The following is a 19,982-nucleotide window of genomic DNA, read 5'->3' as shown; positions in this document are numbered from 1 at the left end:
TTATTAACACTATAGATCACATTTATGTCACCAACTGGGCGAGACAGAGGAATGATCACGTCTTTTAGCAAATCACCCCAAAAGTTACAGAAGCAGCGATTTTCTCATTCAACTCAGTTAGATGGCACTCCATCCTAAAGCCTATGTAAAGAACTGGGCTATTATTTCCAATCCCTCTTTAAATTAGACCAGCAGATTGAATTTCCATACTTGTCTGTGTCCATGAAAGCAAGATATCACCCATCAAAGTCCATCTTCTGTACTAACTTAATCCTAAACGCCATCTTTGGGAGTCTGGTGCCACTAAAATACAACAGAAAATCAATAATACAAAGCAGAAAACAAGAAAACATCGGCGCAGGCATCAGAGCAACAGCCGGCAGAGCAGGTACCCCTCATAGTGTTAAGAAAACTCTAAAAAGCACATTGCATGTTGCTTTTTTAAGTGTTGTCAAGGCACGGTCAAAAAAGTATTTGGAACAATATACATTTTTCTATTGATGATTTGTTAATTTAGTTTTGTGTCTGGTGTGTTTTCATTTTGCTCCTATGATAGATCTATGTTGCATCGATGTGTTGCATAAACTGGAGAGTCATTCATGATTTGTACTTTGTTACCAAACCTTAGTAGATTAATTGAGTATTTATTTTTCAGATGACTTTTTTCTTTTACTCCTATCATTTGAATTCAGCTGTCCATAATTTGTCATCCTTATATATAACTGTCTGGCTCCTTGTTTCAACTCTTATGAGGACGATTCAGAGTTACAGTGAAAGGGTGGTTCAGAAGGTGACAAATGAAAGAGTGATCATGTGACGTCAACAAGAGCTGATTGCCACAGCTTTGTGTTTACACCTAAAAATTTTTACTTTGAAGTGGAATTCAAAGTATTTTATATTGAGAAAAGAATCTCGTTTCTGGCTCAAAACTTTGATGTGATCAGTTAAATCATCTATATGTTCGAAGTTATAATGTGCGGGTGGATATTTGCATACATAGTGTATATGTACAAACACAACAGCATGCACCATGACCAAAAGGATCAAGATGTTGTGAAAGAAGCCATAAATATTTTTGTTTAGTTTTGTACTAGCTTTCAGAATCTTTACTTTGTTTAAATTTTACTTAAGAAAAGAGGAGTTTTTTTTTTTTAAGTATCTGTATTTCCACTTAAGTAAATACTGGTAGCACTTTTTTGTCAGCTTTGTGTATAAATTAGAAGACCTGTAATTCCATGATGTGTTGAAATGTATTGGGGACACTAAATTTCTTTGTCTATTTACTCTATAAATTCTTACTCACTGTGCACATTTGAGGAAATCCATTAAATGGATATTTAACTTGCAGAACTCTTGCTAACTTAAAGTAGGCAAAAACTTCTGTAATTGTGAAACATTAAATATGCATAAAAAGTCGAACTTCTAATTTTGCTCCACGCTATCATTGCGCCACAGACAGAATCCATAAAGCAGTTATCCTCGATTGCCATACTCCGTGATTACAGGGCCGTGCTGAATGTATAACAATGCAAATCCCTTTTCATTCACAGGGCCTGAAGCCCCGACCTCGTGCGACGAGCTGGTGTGCAGTTTCGGTGCGGACTGTATTGAGGTGAACGGCCAGGCTCATTGCGAGTGCCCATCACCAGACTGCAATCTGAAAAACAGAACAAAGGTGGGTCTTTGAATTGTCCAAATACAAGCAATAACCACTTTGAGCCACAGATTGTCCCGTAAGGCAGAAGCAGAGACGCAGTTGTTCTGGTGGTCAGTGGGGAGTTCACGTCTGTTGCAATCCTTTCATCTCTGTCACGGTGGAGCAGGTGTGCGGCTCCGATGGGGTGACCTACGCCGACCAGTGCCAGCTGAGGACCATCGCCTGCAGGCAGGACAAGGACATCACGGTGCAACACTTAGGACAGTGCACAGGTGAGCCCTGTCGAAGGCTTCATGCATCACACATGCCATGGATGGCCAACTGTTGTCAGTCCCCCATCAAAACGTAATGAGCTGTGGGCTTCAAATTGCTGCCCCTCCTGCTGTTTGTCCTGCTATCCATCGCTCTGTCTCAGGAGGGAAGAGGCACAGTGTCGTGTTTTGTGTGGAAGTTCTTTCTTGCAACTTTTATGTTGAGAGCAAATATTAGTAGTGAATGAGCAAGTAGGAGCTTAAAGAATCTGCATTTTTAAAGTCTCTCTGTTGGGATTTACCTGTATGTTCCATTGATCTGTTAGAGAAGCTGCTTCATGATGCCAGCAGCACCATGCTGTAGGGGTGTGAGATCAGATGTAAAGTTCGTACGAAAGGACGAAAAGGTGCAGCTCCTGCCCCTCAGCCCAGATGCTGATGGTCGTTGTTTGGATCGGTGTAATAGGTGCTGGGACACGTGCCAAGGCCACAGCTTTCATGTAAGAGGGGGAAGTTGTCGCTCCGACTGCCAGCTTGCGTCACAACAGGATTCCTGAGATGCTGCCGGCGACGCACAGCGGGAATAGGGTTGCCAGCTGTGTGGATGTGGCCATGTACCACTGCCAGGTGTCATTTTTGGGTAGAAAAATGTTTCATTCACCTCATTGCTTGGTGGGCACAGGCCAAATACCGAGATACAAGTCCCTTCCTTCATCGCCCCAGAGTGGCCCTCATCAGACCCTCAAAATAGGACATCCCTACAGGAGGTTTGGGACCGTGGACACGCTCCGCGTTAAAATGCAGGTACACAGATTAAAAATAAAAATATGCTCAGCGAGAGATCGGCAAAGCTTTGATAAGTCCCCGAACATCTGGTAATTACAAATTCAGTGCCGTCGGTTACTGGGAAAGAAGAAACCAAATCCAGCCGAGTTTCACATTCCTCTGTTGCCTGGCAATAGAGATGTGGGTTGTATGTAATCCCTCACCTAGCATTGCCACACACCGAAGGCAGGAAGACGCCTCACAGCGGACTCTTTTCTCTGTCAAACCCTCAGGGGAGCGACAGACGAGGCGAGCGCTCGGGCCCACCGACAGCCACAGAGGATCTTTTAATTTCTTCTCCCGGATGCGGCCGCACCACGGGTAGCTGTTCTGCCGCGCCTGTCGGCTCGGGGGTTAGATCTCGAGCTCATTTCACGTGTGGCTGGGTGCGAATTAGCATTTGCTCTGCCGCCGCCCCTCTCCACGTTGCAGCCTCGCCCACGTTCCCCCCTCTTTCCCTCCATCCCTGCTGTTTACACGCAGCGCTTCCAGACGCCCGGCTCTCAGCACTGTGGCATGCTAATGCTCACCGAGCTGCATTGTGGCCTGACAAGAGTGCAGAGCCAAAGGGCTTTCTGTAAATGAGTGAATATTGATCTTTTAGAACGCCATTGATCTGTTGCAACTTTTTATTACACCACAGAGCGCGACTGCTGCCGCACAGCCCGCCGCTAATGGGGCAGGCTAAGAGAGAAATCACAAGCCTACAGGAAAAGGTCCTCAAATATTTTCTGCTGGTGACAGAGAACTTGCTTTGAACTGTGATGTTACCTAGCTCCCTCCAAAAGACTGCAAGCAGCCACGGAGTCACAGGGAGTTCTCCAAGCTGCTTTACTTCAATCCAGCAAAAAAATATGAAGCAATAACTTGTGAAAAGAATTCAAAAGTGAATGTACGAAAGCCAGAATTGGAGCCAGTCGAGAAAGAAATCCACCTAAAGCGGTTTATGATTAATATATTCAAACTGAAAGTGAAAGAAAAATGCACTGAAAGGCTCAGATGAAGTTGTAGATGTCGGTCTTGCCTACCAGTCTTCACATGCATGTGTGGTAGTGATGCAAGGAGGTCTCTCCATGATTGAACTCAAAAATCCATGATCACACCCTCGATGTGACTTGAAAGTGGCACTCGAGAGGATTTTGTCTTCACCCCACTCCACACCGTCCACTGGTGAAATGAAATTTCCACCCATGTTACAGAACAGCACCAAGCACCAGAGGGTGGGCATTTGTACCAACGAGCAAATCCTGGCACTGAGCAAAAATGGCCACCATGTTGGCAGTGACCTGCCTCTCCCATATGGCGTAATCACCTGTAGGTTTGCAGCAAATTGGCACCGGATGCCAGTATATGGCACAGGCAGCCCCCTCAGCCTGCACGTTAGTCAGGGCTCTGCTGCCTTCACCGTCCCTCCTCCATGTCCTGCAATTTCCCCTCATTATTCAATCCCTCATTCTGTTTGCCTTGCCACTTACTCCCACTGCTGCTACTGCTTTGTTAACCTTTTTTTTTTTCACTATCTGATTTAACACCCTTCTCTTCCGAGGCAGTCTGTCCCTATCATTCCTTCTTTGTGGGTTCCCCTCGTCTTTTCCTCTCTGGTCTCCTGTAATCCAGATTCCTCCTCCTCCTCCTCCTCCACGCTGAGGCCGACTGACACCACAAACAATCTTAATAACCACCTTTCAACAATAACTACACAGCTGAGGCAAGGCAAGATGACAATGATTTCCCCCCCTTGATCTGCACTGTAACATAAATGTCCGCTGCTGCGGTGAGAGAGAGAGAAAAAAAAACAGCGGAGCAAAGCAAATGGGCTGTTAAACCTGATTAAGAGAAGCATCAGCCGAACAGACTGCGCCGCCAGTCTTTTTTTCGCCCTTTCAAAGTCTTTTCTTCCCTTATCCCATGTCACAGAGCTGGAGATACACACCAATGCAAACACACAGGCAGCGCCGCGCGGGGCCCTCTTCCTGAGGAGCCAGACACTCGACGCTGAGCTTGGCACCTGACTGACAGGTGTAGCCAAGAGGAAAGCCGACACACGCCACCATTCTTGGTGATAGCATCGGCGCTCTGTGTGCAGTCAGCTCCCAATCTCTCCCGATATATATATATAAATATACACACAAAATCTCCACCGAGCATTAAGCTGACGCTCTGTGTGTCTCCCAGGCTTTCTGCCGTCTCAGTAGGTATCACATTTCACACCTCGGTGAGTAATTGCCGATCAACTAGGCGATTATAGCGCTGTAATTAAGTCCTACACATAATGTTGGGCGAATCCTAATGAAGCGCAAATCTATGCTATAGGTTTTTTTTGTGGGTTTTTTTGTGGTTTTTTTTTTTTATCTCTTATTCATTTCACCCTGTCGCTGACACAAATCTATACTCGTGGGACGGAAAGAAGTCAAGGGAGAAAGACAATATTGTCACGCCTGCTTGCCTCGGCTAAATCTGAAGTGCTCACTTACATAGCGTCTCCCAGCCAGCCCACCCGTCCCCCCCCCCCCCAGGAGCTTTCGTCCCATTTATCGCTCTTCTTATCGCCGACAGTTTGTCCTCTTGCACCAGAGCTTTTTGCATCGATAATGGTCGTCCCTCTTCAGTGAGGCTCTTCTTTCTCCCTGATTCAAAGCGATGTTTTCCACTCACTGTGTGTGTGTTTGTTTGTGTGTCGACCGCGGTGTGTTTGTGGTGGCGTTGACGGATGCTCATGTTCTCCGCAAGCAGCAGTCTGCCGCCTTTGAAGCCGGAGTTAAAGCCGGCTTTTTTTGCCCCATTTCTATCAATCATTCATCACCGGAGGCACTGGCTGTTGGTGATTAAAGCTTTGCTACTGGAGGGCAGCATTTGAATATGGATATATAATTCATAGGCACTGGCACAGCATGCCGTGCAAACTCTGAAGCACGCTTCCATCGCACACAAATGTGTGCTGTACGAGGCACAAACGCACTACACACAATGCACTGACACCAACTGGAGTAGTTTAACCATGTTGAGGAAACATAACTCATCTGCAGGCGGAACATACTGCAGCGCATTGGAGTCTGAATGTCATCAAGGCGCTGCATTTTTCATATTCACTTTGAAGATCGGTGAAATAAAGATCACTGACATCTCATCCATTGCGGGGTTTTAAATCTGAGGTTGCTTTAACAAACGGCAGCCCGTTTATGTCTGTGTGTGTTTCAATGTAAGTTCATAATGGCATTCTCGAGCATCAGGGAGATGGGTTAAATGATAACCAAAGGCCATAATCATTTCAGGAATGCAGAGGTAAAAGCAAGTCACTGTCTGCAGGAGGGTGTAATAACCGCTAAGTGGCTTTCTCCTGCTTTATTGGCAGATGATGTTTTTATTTCCGAGGTGCTGGAGTCAGGTGAAGCTAAATCAAACATTTCCATCTTTGCTCAGTCATTCATCCATTCCTTGCTTCCTCCCCTTCCCTCCACCAGAAACCATCACCGAGCCGGCCGACCGACCCACCCCCAACCCCCCCGCCACCACCCCCAGCTCAGCCAGCGCCGCCACCATCACCACCACCACCGTCCCCTTGCATCCTAACATGGTGTTTGCCATGCCGCCGCCGAGGACAGCCGAGACGGAGCCGGACGAGCAGCCCCCGGCCACCACCCCCTTAACCACCATCATCCACAACCACGCGCGCAACAGCCACCGCCACTCCATCCACACTCCGCGTCAACCCACCGCTACCAGCGCCACGTCCTCCTCCTCACACAGGCGCCCCGCCCCCTCTGCCGCCGCCACCACCTCTTTCGAGGGCTCGGGCAGCGGTGAGCCGAGCGGGGACGACCAGGCCGAAGAAGAAGAAGAAGAAGAGGAGGAGGAGCGAGAAGAGGAAGCTGGCAGCGGCGTCCCAACGGAGGCCAGTGGGGCAGAGGAGCCTGTCGGTAAATCCCTGCTCTTTCACTTCATTATCCATACAGCTCAGAAGGGGATCGAAGGGTGGGCTTAAGAAGGGGTTGGACAAATTAGCTCACATCATAACACATTCATGCCATCATCTGTTAATTGAAAATTAAAAATAGACACAGGCTTTATGTATTTGTATGCAAATTGCTTTTGAGCAGACAAATGTCAAAGGCAGGCAGGCAGAGAAGAGAAATTCTTTGTAAACAGATGCTGTTAGTGTCATTTACATTTTTTGGAAGATGTATGTCTCTATTTCAGGTGGCACAGAATGTTTTTTCATGGTTCACTGTTGCTGCATCACCCATGCTTTCTTTCCTCCCATTCCACCTGCGTGCTTGCTCTCAGCGGCTGGCAAAAACAAACCAAGCCTCTGTAAAATACACTCTGGGCAGGCCAGATAGATGAAACTGTTGGCCCGCATCTGGGGATCTGCGGAGCCTGACTTGACAGGCTGATGTGAACCGGGAGGCTGAGATATGAGTGTGTGCGTGTGTGGACGCAGCGTACCTTGTCACACGACCGCTCTCAAATCTTTCTCGACATGCCCTCCTGACTGTAACAGCCTGCCGCCGTTAGCGGGCCTCCTCTCGGACAACAAGGGATGACTGAGACTTTTCAATCATACCTCTTTTCTTTATTATTTTTTATTTTCCTGATGTTGCCTTCCATCCATCCATCCATCCTGTCTGACAGCTTGCAGTAACAGGATGGGATTGATGGAACTGTGTGCCCCCAATGTGCTCTTCCTCAGCTCCTCCTCCTCCTCTTTTTCCTCCTTCTCCCTGAGTTTTAGATTTATTCTCTTGTCAGGGGCTGACCAGAGTGCTCGGTGACGCGAGGAGCATGTAGCCTTTCTGCAAAAGACACCCAGTGTCTTGCGACTGTGCGGGTCTGAATGAATGTGTGCAGAAGCTTCAATATGCTATATATTGTGTGCAACACTAATAACTCATGTGAAAGTATGAATGTCAACATTCTGATATTTAGCAACTAAAGTTGCAGACAGTTGGATTGGAGATATCCCAGCTAGTGAAAGAAATTTGAACCTCAGATTCTTTTAAGTGTTTTTGGATATCAGTTATTGTGTGGGCTCAGTTTGACTGACATTTTGATGAAGTCAGAACAATTTCACCATTAGACCATTAAATAGCTGTTATTGCATATGTGGTTAACACAATAAATCCCATCCACAAACATCAATGGAAAGGTGATATACCTTAGTTTCTTGCTGAAGAGGTCTTCCACATATGGACAGGGAAAAATAGAGGATTGAACCACTAGTTTTCCAATTGGATGATGATCCACTCTACCAACTGAGCCACAGCTGCCCCTAACCACCCGGGCCAAAGAGCGTCATACAGGGAACCAGCAGGCTCGTGCGGCAGGAGACCCACAGCTTGGCACATTTGCTGTTATGGTCACAGGATCGGTTTTGTCCGAGTTAAGCTCTTCACAAGACTTCGCCACAGGAGGGAAATGGTGCCACTTTTTTGTGGTGTTTAGGATGCTTACAGATTTGGTTTCAGGACAAGGATGAATTTAGGTTTTGGGTTAAGCATTTTACTTGTGATGGTCAGGGTTATACCTAGAGAACAAAATGGTGAAACAAATGTGTGACTGTGTCTGTGTGTGTCTTTAATCCGTTTTCTGATTTTGCTCAGTATATCCAATTCAAAGTGCACATATCACTGTCTCAGTGTATAAATGTTAGTAGGTCAAAGGTGTGTATTTGTATCCGAGTCCATGCTCCTTTGAAATTTGCACTGTGTGTGTGTCTGTGTATGTGTGTGCATATTTGGCAGCTTCCATGGCTCCTACCAGCATCACGTAGCAACCTCTTTGTTGTTGTGTGCTGCCCTCTTTTACCCCCTCCAGCAGTCTCCTCTTCAGCCCAGCATCTGTAAATCAGCAGACCACACACTAGCAGATGCCCCATAAAGCCCAACCTCTCCCCTCTTTTCATCTCAGGACCCTTCCTCTACCTCCCTCCTCCTCCTCTCTCGCAGCCTTTGACCGCGAGTCCTTGAGCAGGACGTCCCTCGCCTCTGACGTCTTTACGACTTGTTTAGCCGCTAGCTGTTTGCCTCCACGATTATTTCTAATCTCTGTGCGGTCATAAAACGCACTACTTCAAAGCAAGACGCCGCTACCCTACCGCCCCGACCCAGCGCCATCATTAGAGCATGCAGGCTCGCCACTGTTGCACTCTCATTCCTCAGATGGAGAAGGCCCGTCCACTTTTATGTCTTTTATGTCCCAAGATGTTCAGATATACATTGACAGTAACACAAACACAGACTGTATTTTCTTTCTCTCTCCTGGGACCCCTTGAAGGTAGCTGTCAGCCAATCAGCAGTGAGCAGTTATCTAACACACACACACGCGGCCCCTCTATCATTTACAGTGCTCTGTGTGTCACATGACTGGCAACAGTGCCCATTAAGTGTTCTCTGCTGACAAAATGAGTTCCAGGTGTAAAATCATTTCCCATGAAAATGCGATATACTGTAATCTCTCCTGACAGATTAGCAGCCAATCACTGGTCAGCAGACTGAAAAAACACAAGCATCTGGAGCAGCAAACAGAGAAGAAACAAAACAAAAAAAAGGCTGTAGATCTTGACCTTGGAAACATTAACTGTTCCATGTAAATACAAAATAGCTCCCTTTTGGGTTTTCAGAGATAAGCTGGCAGGAATTTATGAATTTTTCGATGCTTCATGAATTATTATGAGCCCCTGTGTATCACCTCCAGGTCCCACAGTGGCCAGCACCACAGTGCCCACAGCAGAGGACAGGTCGTCCTGTGACAACAGCGAGTTCGGCTGCTGTCCCGATGGCAAGACGTCGTCCAGCACTCCAGAGGGCGTCAACTGCCCTGGTGAGTCAATCTGCCCCATCAGGACATACTTTTTCTCCCTTTCATTCTGAGAGCGTCTTATCTGTTGACTCCTGTGTCTTTATCTGCTGTCCATCACTACCTGTTCTTCAATCTCTCTTTCATTGGAGTTTTTAACATGGGGAAACCTGATAAAGACATTTTTCCGACCAGCAATGGAGTTTTGATACCTCTTTCCTGTCTGGACATTAAGTGAGGCTGGAGCCGGGAGGCTATTAGCTCAGTTGAGCTTATTGTTGAAGTTGCAAGCAGTGCAAAGCAGCTAACACATGATCCACAAAAATTTTTGCTTACTAGAGCCTTATTGCTGTGTAACTGATATGTTTAGGATTGCTCACAAGTCTGAAGCAAAGACAAGTACATAATATTATATCCCTTTAGATCCTGATCAATCGTTCTCCCGTCTTATATCGCTCATAGATAAATAGTTGCTGCGTCGCACCTTGTGTATGGAGATCCTACTGTTGTTTGATGCTACAGGTGGTTAATAATCTTTACAAAGAGGTGAAATAACAAACACGGCTTCAGCTACGGCCATTGGGACATACTCCCATCTTAATAATGTGCTCTTGGAAAAGAAAAACAAGAAAACAGTGCTCCCAATACTCTTATGGTGCCACAGACGTATCCTGGCATGTTGGCTCTAATCAGTGTACAATAAACTGCTCCAATATGTCGATTTTCAAGAAGCTTATGTTTGTTAAATTTCCAGTGCTTTAATAATCTAATCACACACCAGCTTCAGTTATGTTGAAAGTTCAGCTTTTTGGATTATAGGATGACATTTTCAAATTTTTTTTTTTCTCAGAAAAACATTTAAACAAAAAAACCTATTTTCACTTCCTATGGAGTTATCTTCCATAAATTCCACTTTTCTATTTACCGTGCTTCGTGTTTTATTGGCAGGTGTTTGTGGATACGTCAAGCTATTTTTGTCAATGGATTAGAAGCCTGAGGATATCATCACATCACATTCACCTTCATTTCTGGCTTTGTTTAGAATGAGCAGGATATTTTTCCATATCTAATGTTTACTTTTGAAGCAGTGGTATTGGGCCATCTGCCTTAAACAACCAGAACAGGTGGTGTGCTTTTCTGAATGTTTTATGAATCACTCTCCTCATATGTAAATGGTCTTATTGACAGGTGCCAGTGAATTTAAATGATAAATGAGGAAAGGAATAAAATACATAAACAGAAAATATGACCTTTATATTTCACATTTCTGTATTTGCCAACTCTTCTCTCTGATATTAGTCATAACAGGCCAGTGAATTTATTTTTCTTCAGTTCTCAATATTTTTGAACAAGGTCTAGTTTGATGGTGTTGCAGTGGCCCCGTGCTTTTCTTAATAAATAACCAGCGGAGTCTCTGTTCTTGCTTTTTCAGTCCTCTTTCGCCACTTCTTTCGAATCGCCCATCTTTTATTTTGACACTCACACACAGACTTGTGTCTTTGTCAGTCTGTGCCACTGTTCTGTATCTCCCTCTAGAGCTACTGTATCTCACTCCTTTCACTCCTTCTACCCAGCCAGTCTCAATCCAGTCTTGCATCAGTTCATTTCTCTCTGGAGTTGAGCAGAGCAAAAGTCGGGAGAGTACCAGAGGCCGAGAAGCAGTGCTGTACCAATCAGTGCCTTCTGCCACCCTCGGTTCATAAAGATAAAGGGCTTCTCTCTCCCCTCTCTTCTCTCTGTCTCCATCCCTCAGTAGGGATCTGCTCTCTATTCGTCCTGGTACTCCTGACTGATTGTGAAAGGAGGGATTCTCCGTGGCTCCCAAGAGAGCTCTGGGTCACGACTTGAAAGGACCGATGCCACAAATTAGTGCGTGGGGTTGCATTTCTGGCATGCTGAAGGTCCCAAAGCCTTTTCCAATAAACCTGGAGATTTTTACCACCATACAGTCTGCAGCATGATCTGAAAACATGCAGCCACCTTTGGCCTTCCACAACCCCCACCTTATCTCGCAATTTATTATTTCAACTGAATTTACAGCCAAACAGATGTGAAGCGTTGAAAATTTGATGACATGGCCCTGAAATCTAGGAGCTGGTTTGTCTCTGTAAGAGGCTTGTTATAACAAATCTGCCAAAGCCTGTAAATATTTATCTGGACTAACAATGACGGCACAGACCAGCGATCAATACTTCATTCAGCTCAAGTGTTGCCAATAAAAGCAGGCAGCGCGATGGGCTGATCAATACGCTGGATCTTTTTTCGTTCTTTTTTTTTTCTTGGCCCTGAGAAGGACTCGGGGCCCATCTCCCGCTCATTAGATGTGAAATGAAACAAGGTCCCTCGGGCATCGGCCGTCTTCTGATTGTATCAACCATAGAAACAAAACAGGATAATTGTTCCTTGTTCCGATTTATACATGCAGACAAATGTTAAATGGCTCAAGGTGGAAAGCTGTTCCTCCTGCAGCTCGTGAAATAATTTGGCAAAATAATCGTATTAGTTTTCCATAACGTTGCATTTAAACACAGTAATATCATATTCACATGGCAGCACATGTAATAGCCAGCAAGTGTTCCTGTGAAAGTGAATGGCTCGCCGAGGTCCACATATTGTAAACTCTTCCGTATGCCAGGGGAAGTCTGACAAATCCATTACATTTTACAGTTCACTAGTTGTGATAGTGAAATAGCTCCGTCCTTTCTTTTATCACTGTCTGTCTGTCTGTCTCTCTCTTTCTCTTTTAACGTCCGTCGCAGCAGTGGGCTAGAAAATCACTCTCTGATGTTTGTCTTCTTTGCAGATTAAAAGTCAGATCCCTTTCTCGCTGTCGCCTTCTCTTTTCCCTCCCTGCCCTCCCTCCCCACTGGCCAAACCTCACCCGTTTACCTCTGTTTTATGGCGACCGTCACATCCGAATCGATGTGCGCCGTCCGTGTGCGTACTGTATAGACGAGATTAGAGGAGCGGGTGGGGGACGCTCCGTGCGTCGGTAGCGACTGCTCTCCTCTTCATGCAGTTTTAACGAGGCTGTGTCAGTCATTGGTCCGGCAGCATTAAGGAGACAATTACGACTATCTTTCACGATAATCATACAAGTGCTCTTCCCATTCTCCCTGTCGTTGCTCAGGCAGGGGCAGCCATGATTGATTTGGGCAATTTGTTCTGCTGATTACGAGCACCGTGGAAGCCCGGCATCAGCGCCTCTGTTCGTCACCTACACACACACACACACACATAGACACACGTACACACAAGCCCCTCCGACTTTGAGCTTTATTTGTAGCACGCTCCTCTCTGGCAGCCATACGAAGAAACTATACGGAGAGTTGATAGATGCTCAACGCCGTCACTCTCAAGGTCGCTCACTGACGTCCTCTCTCTGCTGAAGAAGGCACTTTTCAGGGAGACTATGAGCTGCTTTGTCTTTAGTGTGTGTGTTGATTTCTTTCTTCGTGTATTTGTCTGTCTTTCTGTCTAACTTCTTGTGTTTTTACCCAGCCCTCCATGTCTTGGCCAGCTTTTGGGACAAGTCTCGGTCTGGTAAAACTGGCCCATCCTTCCACCGTCCCCTTCCTTTTTCTCTCATCCTCCACCTCTTCCACCACCACCACCACTATCTCCACCACCGCCATGTTAGCCTCAAATGACTAAACTACAGCCCCTATTTAAAGCACTCTCACTAACCTCCTCCTGTCAACTGCACACAAGAACACAATCCATCACTAACCCAAATCTGGCCCGTGTGAAGGCAACGGAAACTGAGCAATAGAGGAAGGCTTCACATTCAGTGTTTTTCAGTTGAACATCTTCTGTCCTGCTTTCCTTTCAGCCACCATGAGGTTCAGCGGGTTCCTGCATCTGGACCAGGTAGAGGGCCAAGAGATTTTCTACACACCGGAGATGGAGGATCCCAAGTCCGAGCTGTTTGGAGAGACAGCCCGCAGCATTGAGAGTGCAGTAAGTGCTACAGTATGCAGTCTACGTTGACATGAATATAAAGCAACAGGGACATTTCTTTAACAAGTTCTTCTTGTATGGAATAGACATAATACACATTTCGAGATTTAAACCAATGGCAGAGCCAGAACTGCTAATGGGAATATCTGTGTGTGACTGATTCTTCCTATTTATACTGGGCACAACTTATACTTGAATATACCAGATAAGTGTCTTTAGTAGCAGAGACACCATTTATTTCCCCCTTGTCTTTAGTGGGTGTTTATTGTGGTAAAACAGTGATGTACACGAGTGTATTTTCTGCTTTCTCCTCAATAGTGAACTGGTGTTGAACTAACATATTGATGCACCTACTTGCATATTGAAGGAAACACTGCCGTTGGCCACTTGCTAGAAATTCTGACCTTGGTGGTTTTGACCACATATTAGAGTTCAGGGGTAGCCATCATGGTGCCAGTGGGCATCTGGTAGCCCACTTTGGCCTTGTGTGGAGCCTGATGGTCATGTTCTGAGATTAGTGCATTAAAAAAGATGTGAAACAGTAATTATTCAGGAATTTTGTAAGAAGCATTAGTCCTTCGTATCACCCAGGAGCCGTTAAGTAGCCTTCAGATTCAAAAGGGGTGATGACCCTGCTCCAGGTGCTTTCACTGCACTCCACAATACACTTGACAACGTGCACACAAAATACTGAGTGTCAGTACGTTTTCAGCTTGATACATAGTCCAATGCCCAAACATCCTAAATTTCTCTCAGATCATCGAATGTTTTATTGTACTTACTTGATTTTGACCTTGACTTCTCTGTTATTTGTTTAGGTTTTAAGCTCAGTGTGTGGCTGCAGACAAGAAAACACAAACATTTACTGTGAGATCAAACAAAGCTGAAATGAAAAGGAGCGATTCCAGTATTTAAGTGTGCTCATTTTTGCAAGTTGTATCAATAGTTCAATAGGTGGCCACTGATGCTAGTGTACACAGTTCAATATGCCACTCCTACACCGTGTGAGTACCCGCACTGCATGAAATTATTAGGTCACGTGACTTTAAATTAATGTCACTGCTGCGCAAAATGTATGAGGAGCCTTGCTTGCTCAGCTCTTCACCACCATTTGAATTTGATTTGGGGGGGTAAAAAAACCACATGCTGTGTTTTTAGTTTCAAATTCCTAAGAAAAAAAATCCCAACCCTCAATTATGATTCTGCTTGAATGCGGCTGACTCAAGCAACAATTACCACTGTGCAGCCACTGGAAAAGGTAGATAGTCTTGCTGCATTTTTTTTCTCTCCCCCCCCCCCCCCCCCCCCCAAAATGTTCATGCCAGGAGTGGAAAAGCTTCTCAAACAACATACAAAGCATCACGAAAGAGTAAAAAGTCTTCAGCGAGAGCTAGACTAATCAAATTCTCTCAGCTGCTTCAGGCAGGTTTCACTGCACGTTTTACAGACTGACACCCCTGAAGCTGCTGAGTAATATTCTGCCACACTGAGCCAGAGTGATTTCTCCGGTCAGAGATCTGATAGAAAAATAACAATGATAAAAAATGTATTTGCTGCCCGCACTCAGGTAGGAACATACATCATATCAGAGGGAGAAGACAGAGCCAGAATGATATTTGATTTTTAATAAAGAGGGAATATTGGCAATTTGTGGCATCGGGTGGTCTATAGAAAGGAATATGTTCAGTAATTGAATACCTTTTTTAACCCACATACATCAGGAGATAAAGGAATTCTTCATCCATCATTACAGTTCAATATGGATTTTGCCTTTTGGATTACATAAATTGCTTTTCCACGAACACAAACATCAAAATAAGGATTCAAATGAGCCACATTATTATTTTCCTTTGCATGCACTGCGGTATAATTAGAATTTTTCATAGAATTTTTGACGGGGCTACTACAGAAAGCCTCCCCCTTTATGTTTAATAAGACAAGTATGAAGAAAATCAACAAGCTAACAGCTCTCTGCAGACTTGCGCAGACTAATTTTTCAGCTACTTGCCAAACACTTCACAGCATTCAAAAGCAGCTTCTCATGTGAGATTAATTAAGATTTTCCAGCTATTTGAAAAATTTAGTTTGCGCTCCAAATACGACTTGCATAAGTTTGGATGGACATGATTGCCGGTTAGCGAAGCAAAGCCCAGGCGGCCCCCGAAGCCCGTGCAGAAATCACAGTTTGGCCCCGTCGGTTCCAAACCGGGGTAGGATTTCTCTGCTGCCCGCTTTCTCTGTGGAGTGCAGACCTTTGAACAAACACGTCTGTTGTCAAGCCAGAGCTTGCTCCTCTGATGAAAAAGGAACTTCAGTGTGTGCGTGTGCTTATACACAGGACACATGTACCAGCTGTTGAATCAGTGTCACCAGCTCCCACTGGGACCTAATCTTCTACCTCACAGCGATGTGTGTGTGTGTGTGTGTGTGTGTGTGTGTGTGTGTGTGTGTGTGTGTGTGTGTGTGTGTGTGTGTGTGTGTGTGTGTGTGTGTGTGTGTGTGTGTGTGTGCCTGCGTGCCTGTGTGTGTGCGCTCGTTAAAGCTCTCAGCGCCCGTGTCTCTGAAGCCTGGTGTGCCACTTGACAGCAACCACCCCCTCTTCATCTTTCAGAACACACACTGAGCACATACGTATGTGCATGCAAGGATGCACAAGCATACATACACAAAAAGTGTGTATACCGTTACACGTTGCGCCCACTAAAAGAACCAAGCTGCAGTGTGCATCACTAACAACATGGCACCTGGTGTAATTAGCAGATGAATGAGGACACGTGAAAGGAAGGGGAGCAAGAAGAAAGATCGAGGGACGGTTCAAAGTCAAGTTTGAAGTTTGTCCACAGCGATTTCCAGTCCTAAGCCAGCTTTCGGAGGATTTCATGTTTCTGCTTTCGCTGTCACGCCTCAACCCACCACATCAGAGCCACATGGAGAAAATAATCTTTTACTCACTCAATTCTCGAGCTTAACAAAGTGCAGTGAATCATCGGTGTCAGTGCTCTGGTGTTCACCTCATTGGTGTCACACAGCGCCGTGATTGACAGCGTAGTGAAAACAGACCACAAGAGTCCTATGTGAATGTCTCACTCAAAATAAGAAAAATGTTTCTGTTTAAACGCGTCATTTACTATGCTTTGCTTTGGTGAAATCCACAAGATAGGGATATGAAGAAGGTGATGCTCTCAGGAAACACAAGTAGCCAATCAAAGGGGGCTGAGGTAAAGTGGAATTGCTTCCCTATGGCTCTCGCCTGCAGATGAAGGAGCCTGTCGCCCTGTTAAAATCACTTATGCTTCCCTTCAATGCAACCTGCCTTATATCCCTGAAGCCTGTCTACGTTTACACCTGCTCATTTCAGCATCAACAAGCCTTGCAAGTCTCTGTAGGCCAATTAAAAATGAACCACAGGCTGAATTCCGTCAATTCTACAATTTGTCACATATGGAACACACTTGAATGCAGTGTATTTTGAATAAGGTACGTTTAATCTTTTTTAAAAGGAGAAAATCTTGCTTCTGGTGATTTAAAAAAAAAAAAAAATCGATGGATCAGGAAAGCTGTTTTCTTCTTGTGTGTGGCCCTACCCTCATTGAGTTTTTCTCAATAAATGTTGAGGGACTGTTAATTTTTGTATGGCTTGTTGGTGGTGGGTTGAGCTACGAAACTTGTTTGATCAGCAAAGTCTCTCTCTCTCATTCTTCGAGAGAAGCTTAAGACCAGACTCACTAACGCAGTGGTGTCCAACACCTTCATGTTGTTCATGTGGTTCAGGTTCCACATGCAGCCAAATATAATCTTGAGTCGGTTGGACTGATAAAATAGTGCCATAATAACCTTTACATTTAAATTTTAGGGTTTTTCTTTGTTGTGGTGTAGACTATAGATGACAAACATGTCTATATTTTCCCACAACAATTACTGCCGAAAATTACGACGATCTCAACATAAAGCCAAGTGTAATGAAACTTTCTGGTGCAATATTCAGCGAGATTTCCTCAATGCCTCTGTCGTGGTTGGATTATGGCTTTTTTTTTTTACAAACTCCTCTTGACGGCATGAAGTTGAGCCTAGTTTGATAGCGACGAGGTAGCCCGCTTTCATGACAGTGTCACCAATATCTCAGCTCTGGTCTCAGTGTTGTGTCATGTCCAGTACTTAAGAAATGTATTTTGTTTAGCATTTGCTTGGCCCGCAAGGCCAAGGTTTGGTAGGCCTTGCAGGCCTGTTTTTGCCCACAGGCCTTATGTTTGACACGCCTGTTCCAACAGATTGCCTCAGCTCACTTGTCTCTATTATGCCACCCTCTCACACAAACTTTGTCCAATCCACCATAGTTTACCTCTCAGTGCTTGTACTTGTAGTTGTCTCCCAGATACAACCCAGGCAGTACTTTACCCGGGTTCTATCTATTGTCAGATGTACTTAAAAGACGATAACAGTGTTTGCTGCATGTAATGTATTGGGATCAAATGTGAAAGATGCTCCTGATTTTCTTTTTGTTTTGAGTAAATTATTCTCGGATTATTATTAGTAAATTTTTGAACGTAATTAATTGGCTTTCTAAACTTCTTGCTAAACCTGGTCAACCTTCAAGGGTGAAATACTGGCCCAGATACTTGGCTAAAGGCAACTTAGGTGAAAATGCTGCAATATCACTGCTGGCTGAGAAAACGCTTCGGTCCAACCCTACTTACGGAGCTCTTCAGGCTGTTACAACATGCACACAGCGGGGCCGTTGCAAGCGAAACCAATCAGAATGTCAGGGTTTGCTCGACATTTATCTTAGCTCCTCCTGGAAACTTGTTCTCATAATTAATGCCACGGCAGCAGCTAAATGTCAATTTGTGCATCCACACCCATTGGGCTTATTCTCTGCACCCCAATTTGAGAGGCAGGCCGTCTTTCCTCCTATTAGACAGCGTACAGTGTTTCAGGGTTGGACTCGCTGCTATGATAGCGTGAAGCTCATTACCAGCCTCATTTATCATCTCCTCTCTCTGTCCGGCCTCTCCTCCCTCTCCCTCACTTCTCTTTCAGCTCAATGAGTTGTTCAGGAAGTCGGAGGTGCACAAAGACTTTATGAGTGTCCGCGTCCGCAACCTGGCGCCCAGCAACTCCATCCTGGCTTTCGTGGAAGCCCACTTCAGACCAGGTAAGATACCTGTGAGCAGAATGGAACAGAAAGTGCCTTGATGATATATACTGAATATGTTAAAGATAACTTCACAGAGGAACAGGAGAAAATTAAAGCCATTGGCCACGAAAGACCTACTTTTCATGCAGAATAAGTCACCATATCACCTTATTAAAAAATTTTTAATTTTTTACTCATCTTGAATGAAAAGTGATGTCTTCACTTTGCTGTGCTAAATTCACTTTCTACAGAAGAGTAAGAGTACAAAGTGAATGACTTAAATAAAAGTAAAGATATACTGATTCTTAAAAGCACCCAGGTATAAAAATATGTAATAATTTCTACTTTTGAATATTGGAGTAGGTTGCCGGTGGCAGACATAAATGTATGCATGCACCTTTAACATTCTAACTGCTGTTTGTCATCCTGAAGTCTCAAAATATTAGTCATAAAATGGCGAAACTATTATTGTTGCTAAAAGGTATTATTTTAGAATTGGTTGTTTTAGGACATGATACGATAAATGAAATATGTACAAAGTAAAGAATTATGGAAAATGATTTAAGACACATGCTCCAAGATTTACATACCAAGTTTAAATTCAGTATTCAGGCTTTTCTGGGTTTTTTTCTCTTTATCACAAACTTTACATTTACAGCTCCATGTTTGACTTTCTCTGCCTTTGTTGATAAATGAAATCATCATCTATAGAGAATACAAGTAACGACACAGTTTGAAGAATGTAAGCAGATATTTGTCTTCAAATGTGAAGAGTAAGAGTGAAACGGCGGAAGAAAAATTAAAACTCAAGTAAATTGCAGATAAATGAAACACCTTCTTGAGTACTTTAAAGTATTTATCCTTGGTTGTTTTCCTCCTGAAGTTCAATTACTTTGTCTGCAAGTGTTAATCATCTGATGTGTTATGTTTTAATGGATTCATAAACTGGTATTTATTGAGGTTCGGTAGATTTCACCGGTTTATCTTTCCATTCACATAGCTGTGCTGTTTCAATCCAACTGTAAATATTATGCGATAACTTTAATCATCAGGTCACTATATAAGTTTTATCACGCAGTGAACAAATCAGCGAGACAGATGACGACACACACTCTACAAAACCTTCACAAACTGCACTGAGCAGCCTCCAAACATAGACTCAAACTATATATTCTTCCTATGAGGCAAAACATTTGCAATATATCACATTTAACAGGGGTTTTCATCAAAATCCTTCACACGATATCGGGCAACAACAGAAGAAAGTATTGTACCTGAAGTAAAACTGGAGTCTGTCTCCAGTTTGTGTGATCTGAAGTGTTCTCAACATTTTAAAACCTCCTTCAAATGAACACATTTA

General features: G+C 44.4%; 1 protein-coding gene across 1 annotated transcript in view; it reads left to right on the top strand.

Moving 5' to 3' along the window:
* The window catches only part of agrn (agrin), a 318,771-nt gene that overhangs the window by 259,700 nt on the left and 39,089 nt on the right, over positions 1–19,982 (top strand). The window contains exons 17-22 of the mRNA XM_080496608.1: positions 1,551–1,675; positions 1,824–1,929; positions 6,195–6,650; positions 9,427–9,552; positions 13,361–13,488; positions 18,526–18,640. Coding sequence (XP_080352734.1) covers positions 1,551–1,675; positions 1,824–1,929; positions 6,195–6,650; positions 9,427–9,552; positions 13,361–13,488; positions 18,526–18,640 — 1,056 coding nt within the window. The remainder of the gene's footprint in view (positions 1–1,550; positions 1,676–1,823; positions 1,930–6,194; positions 6,651–9,426; positions 9,553–13,360; positions 13,489–18,525; positions 18,641–19,982) is intronic.

The sequence above is a fragment of the Blennius ocellaris genome, assembly GCF_963422515.1.
Source record: "Blennius ocellaris genome assembly, chromosome: 5".
Classification (NCBI taxonomy): Eukaryota; Metazoa; Chordata; class Actinopteri; order Blenniiformes; family Blenniidae; genus Blennius; species Blennius ocellaris.
Note: the sequence above shows the minus strand (reverse complement) of the source record. Positions and strands in the feature narration are given on the sequence as shown.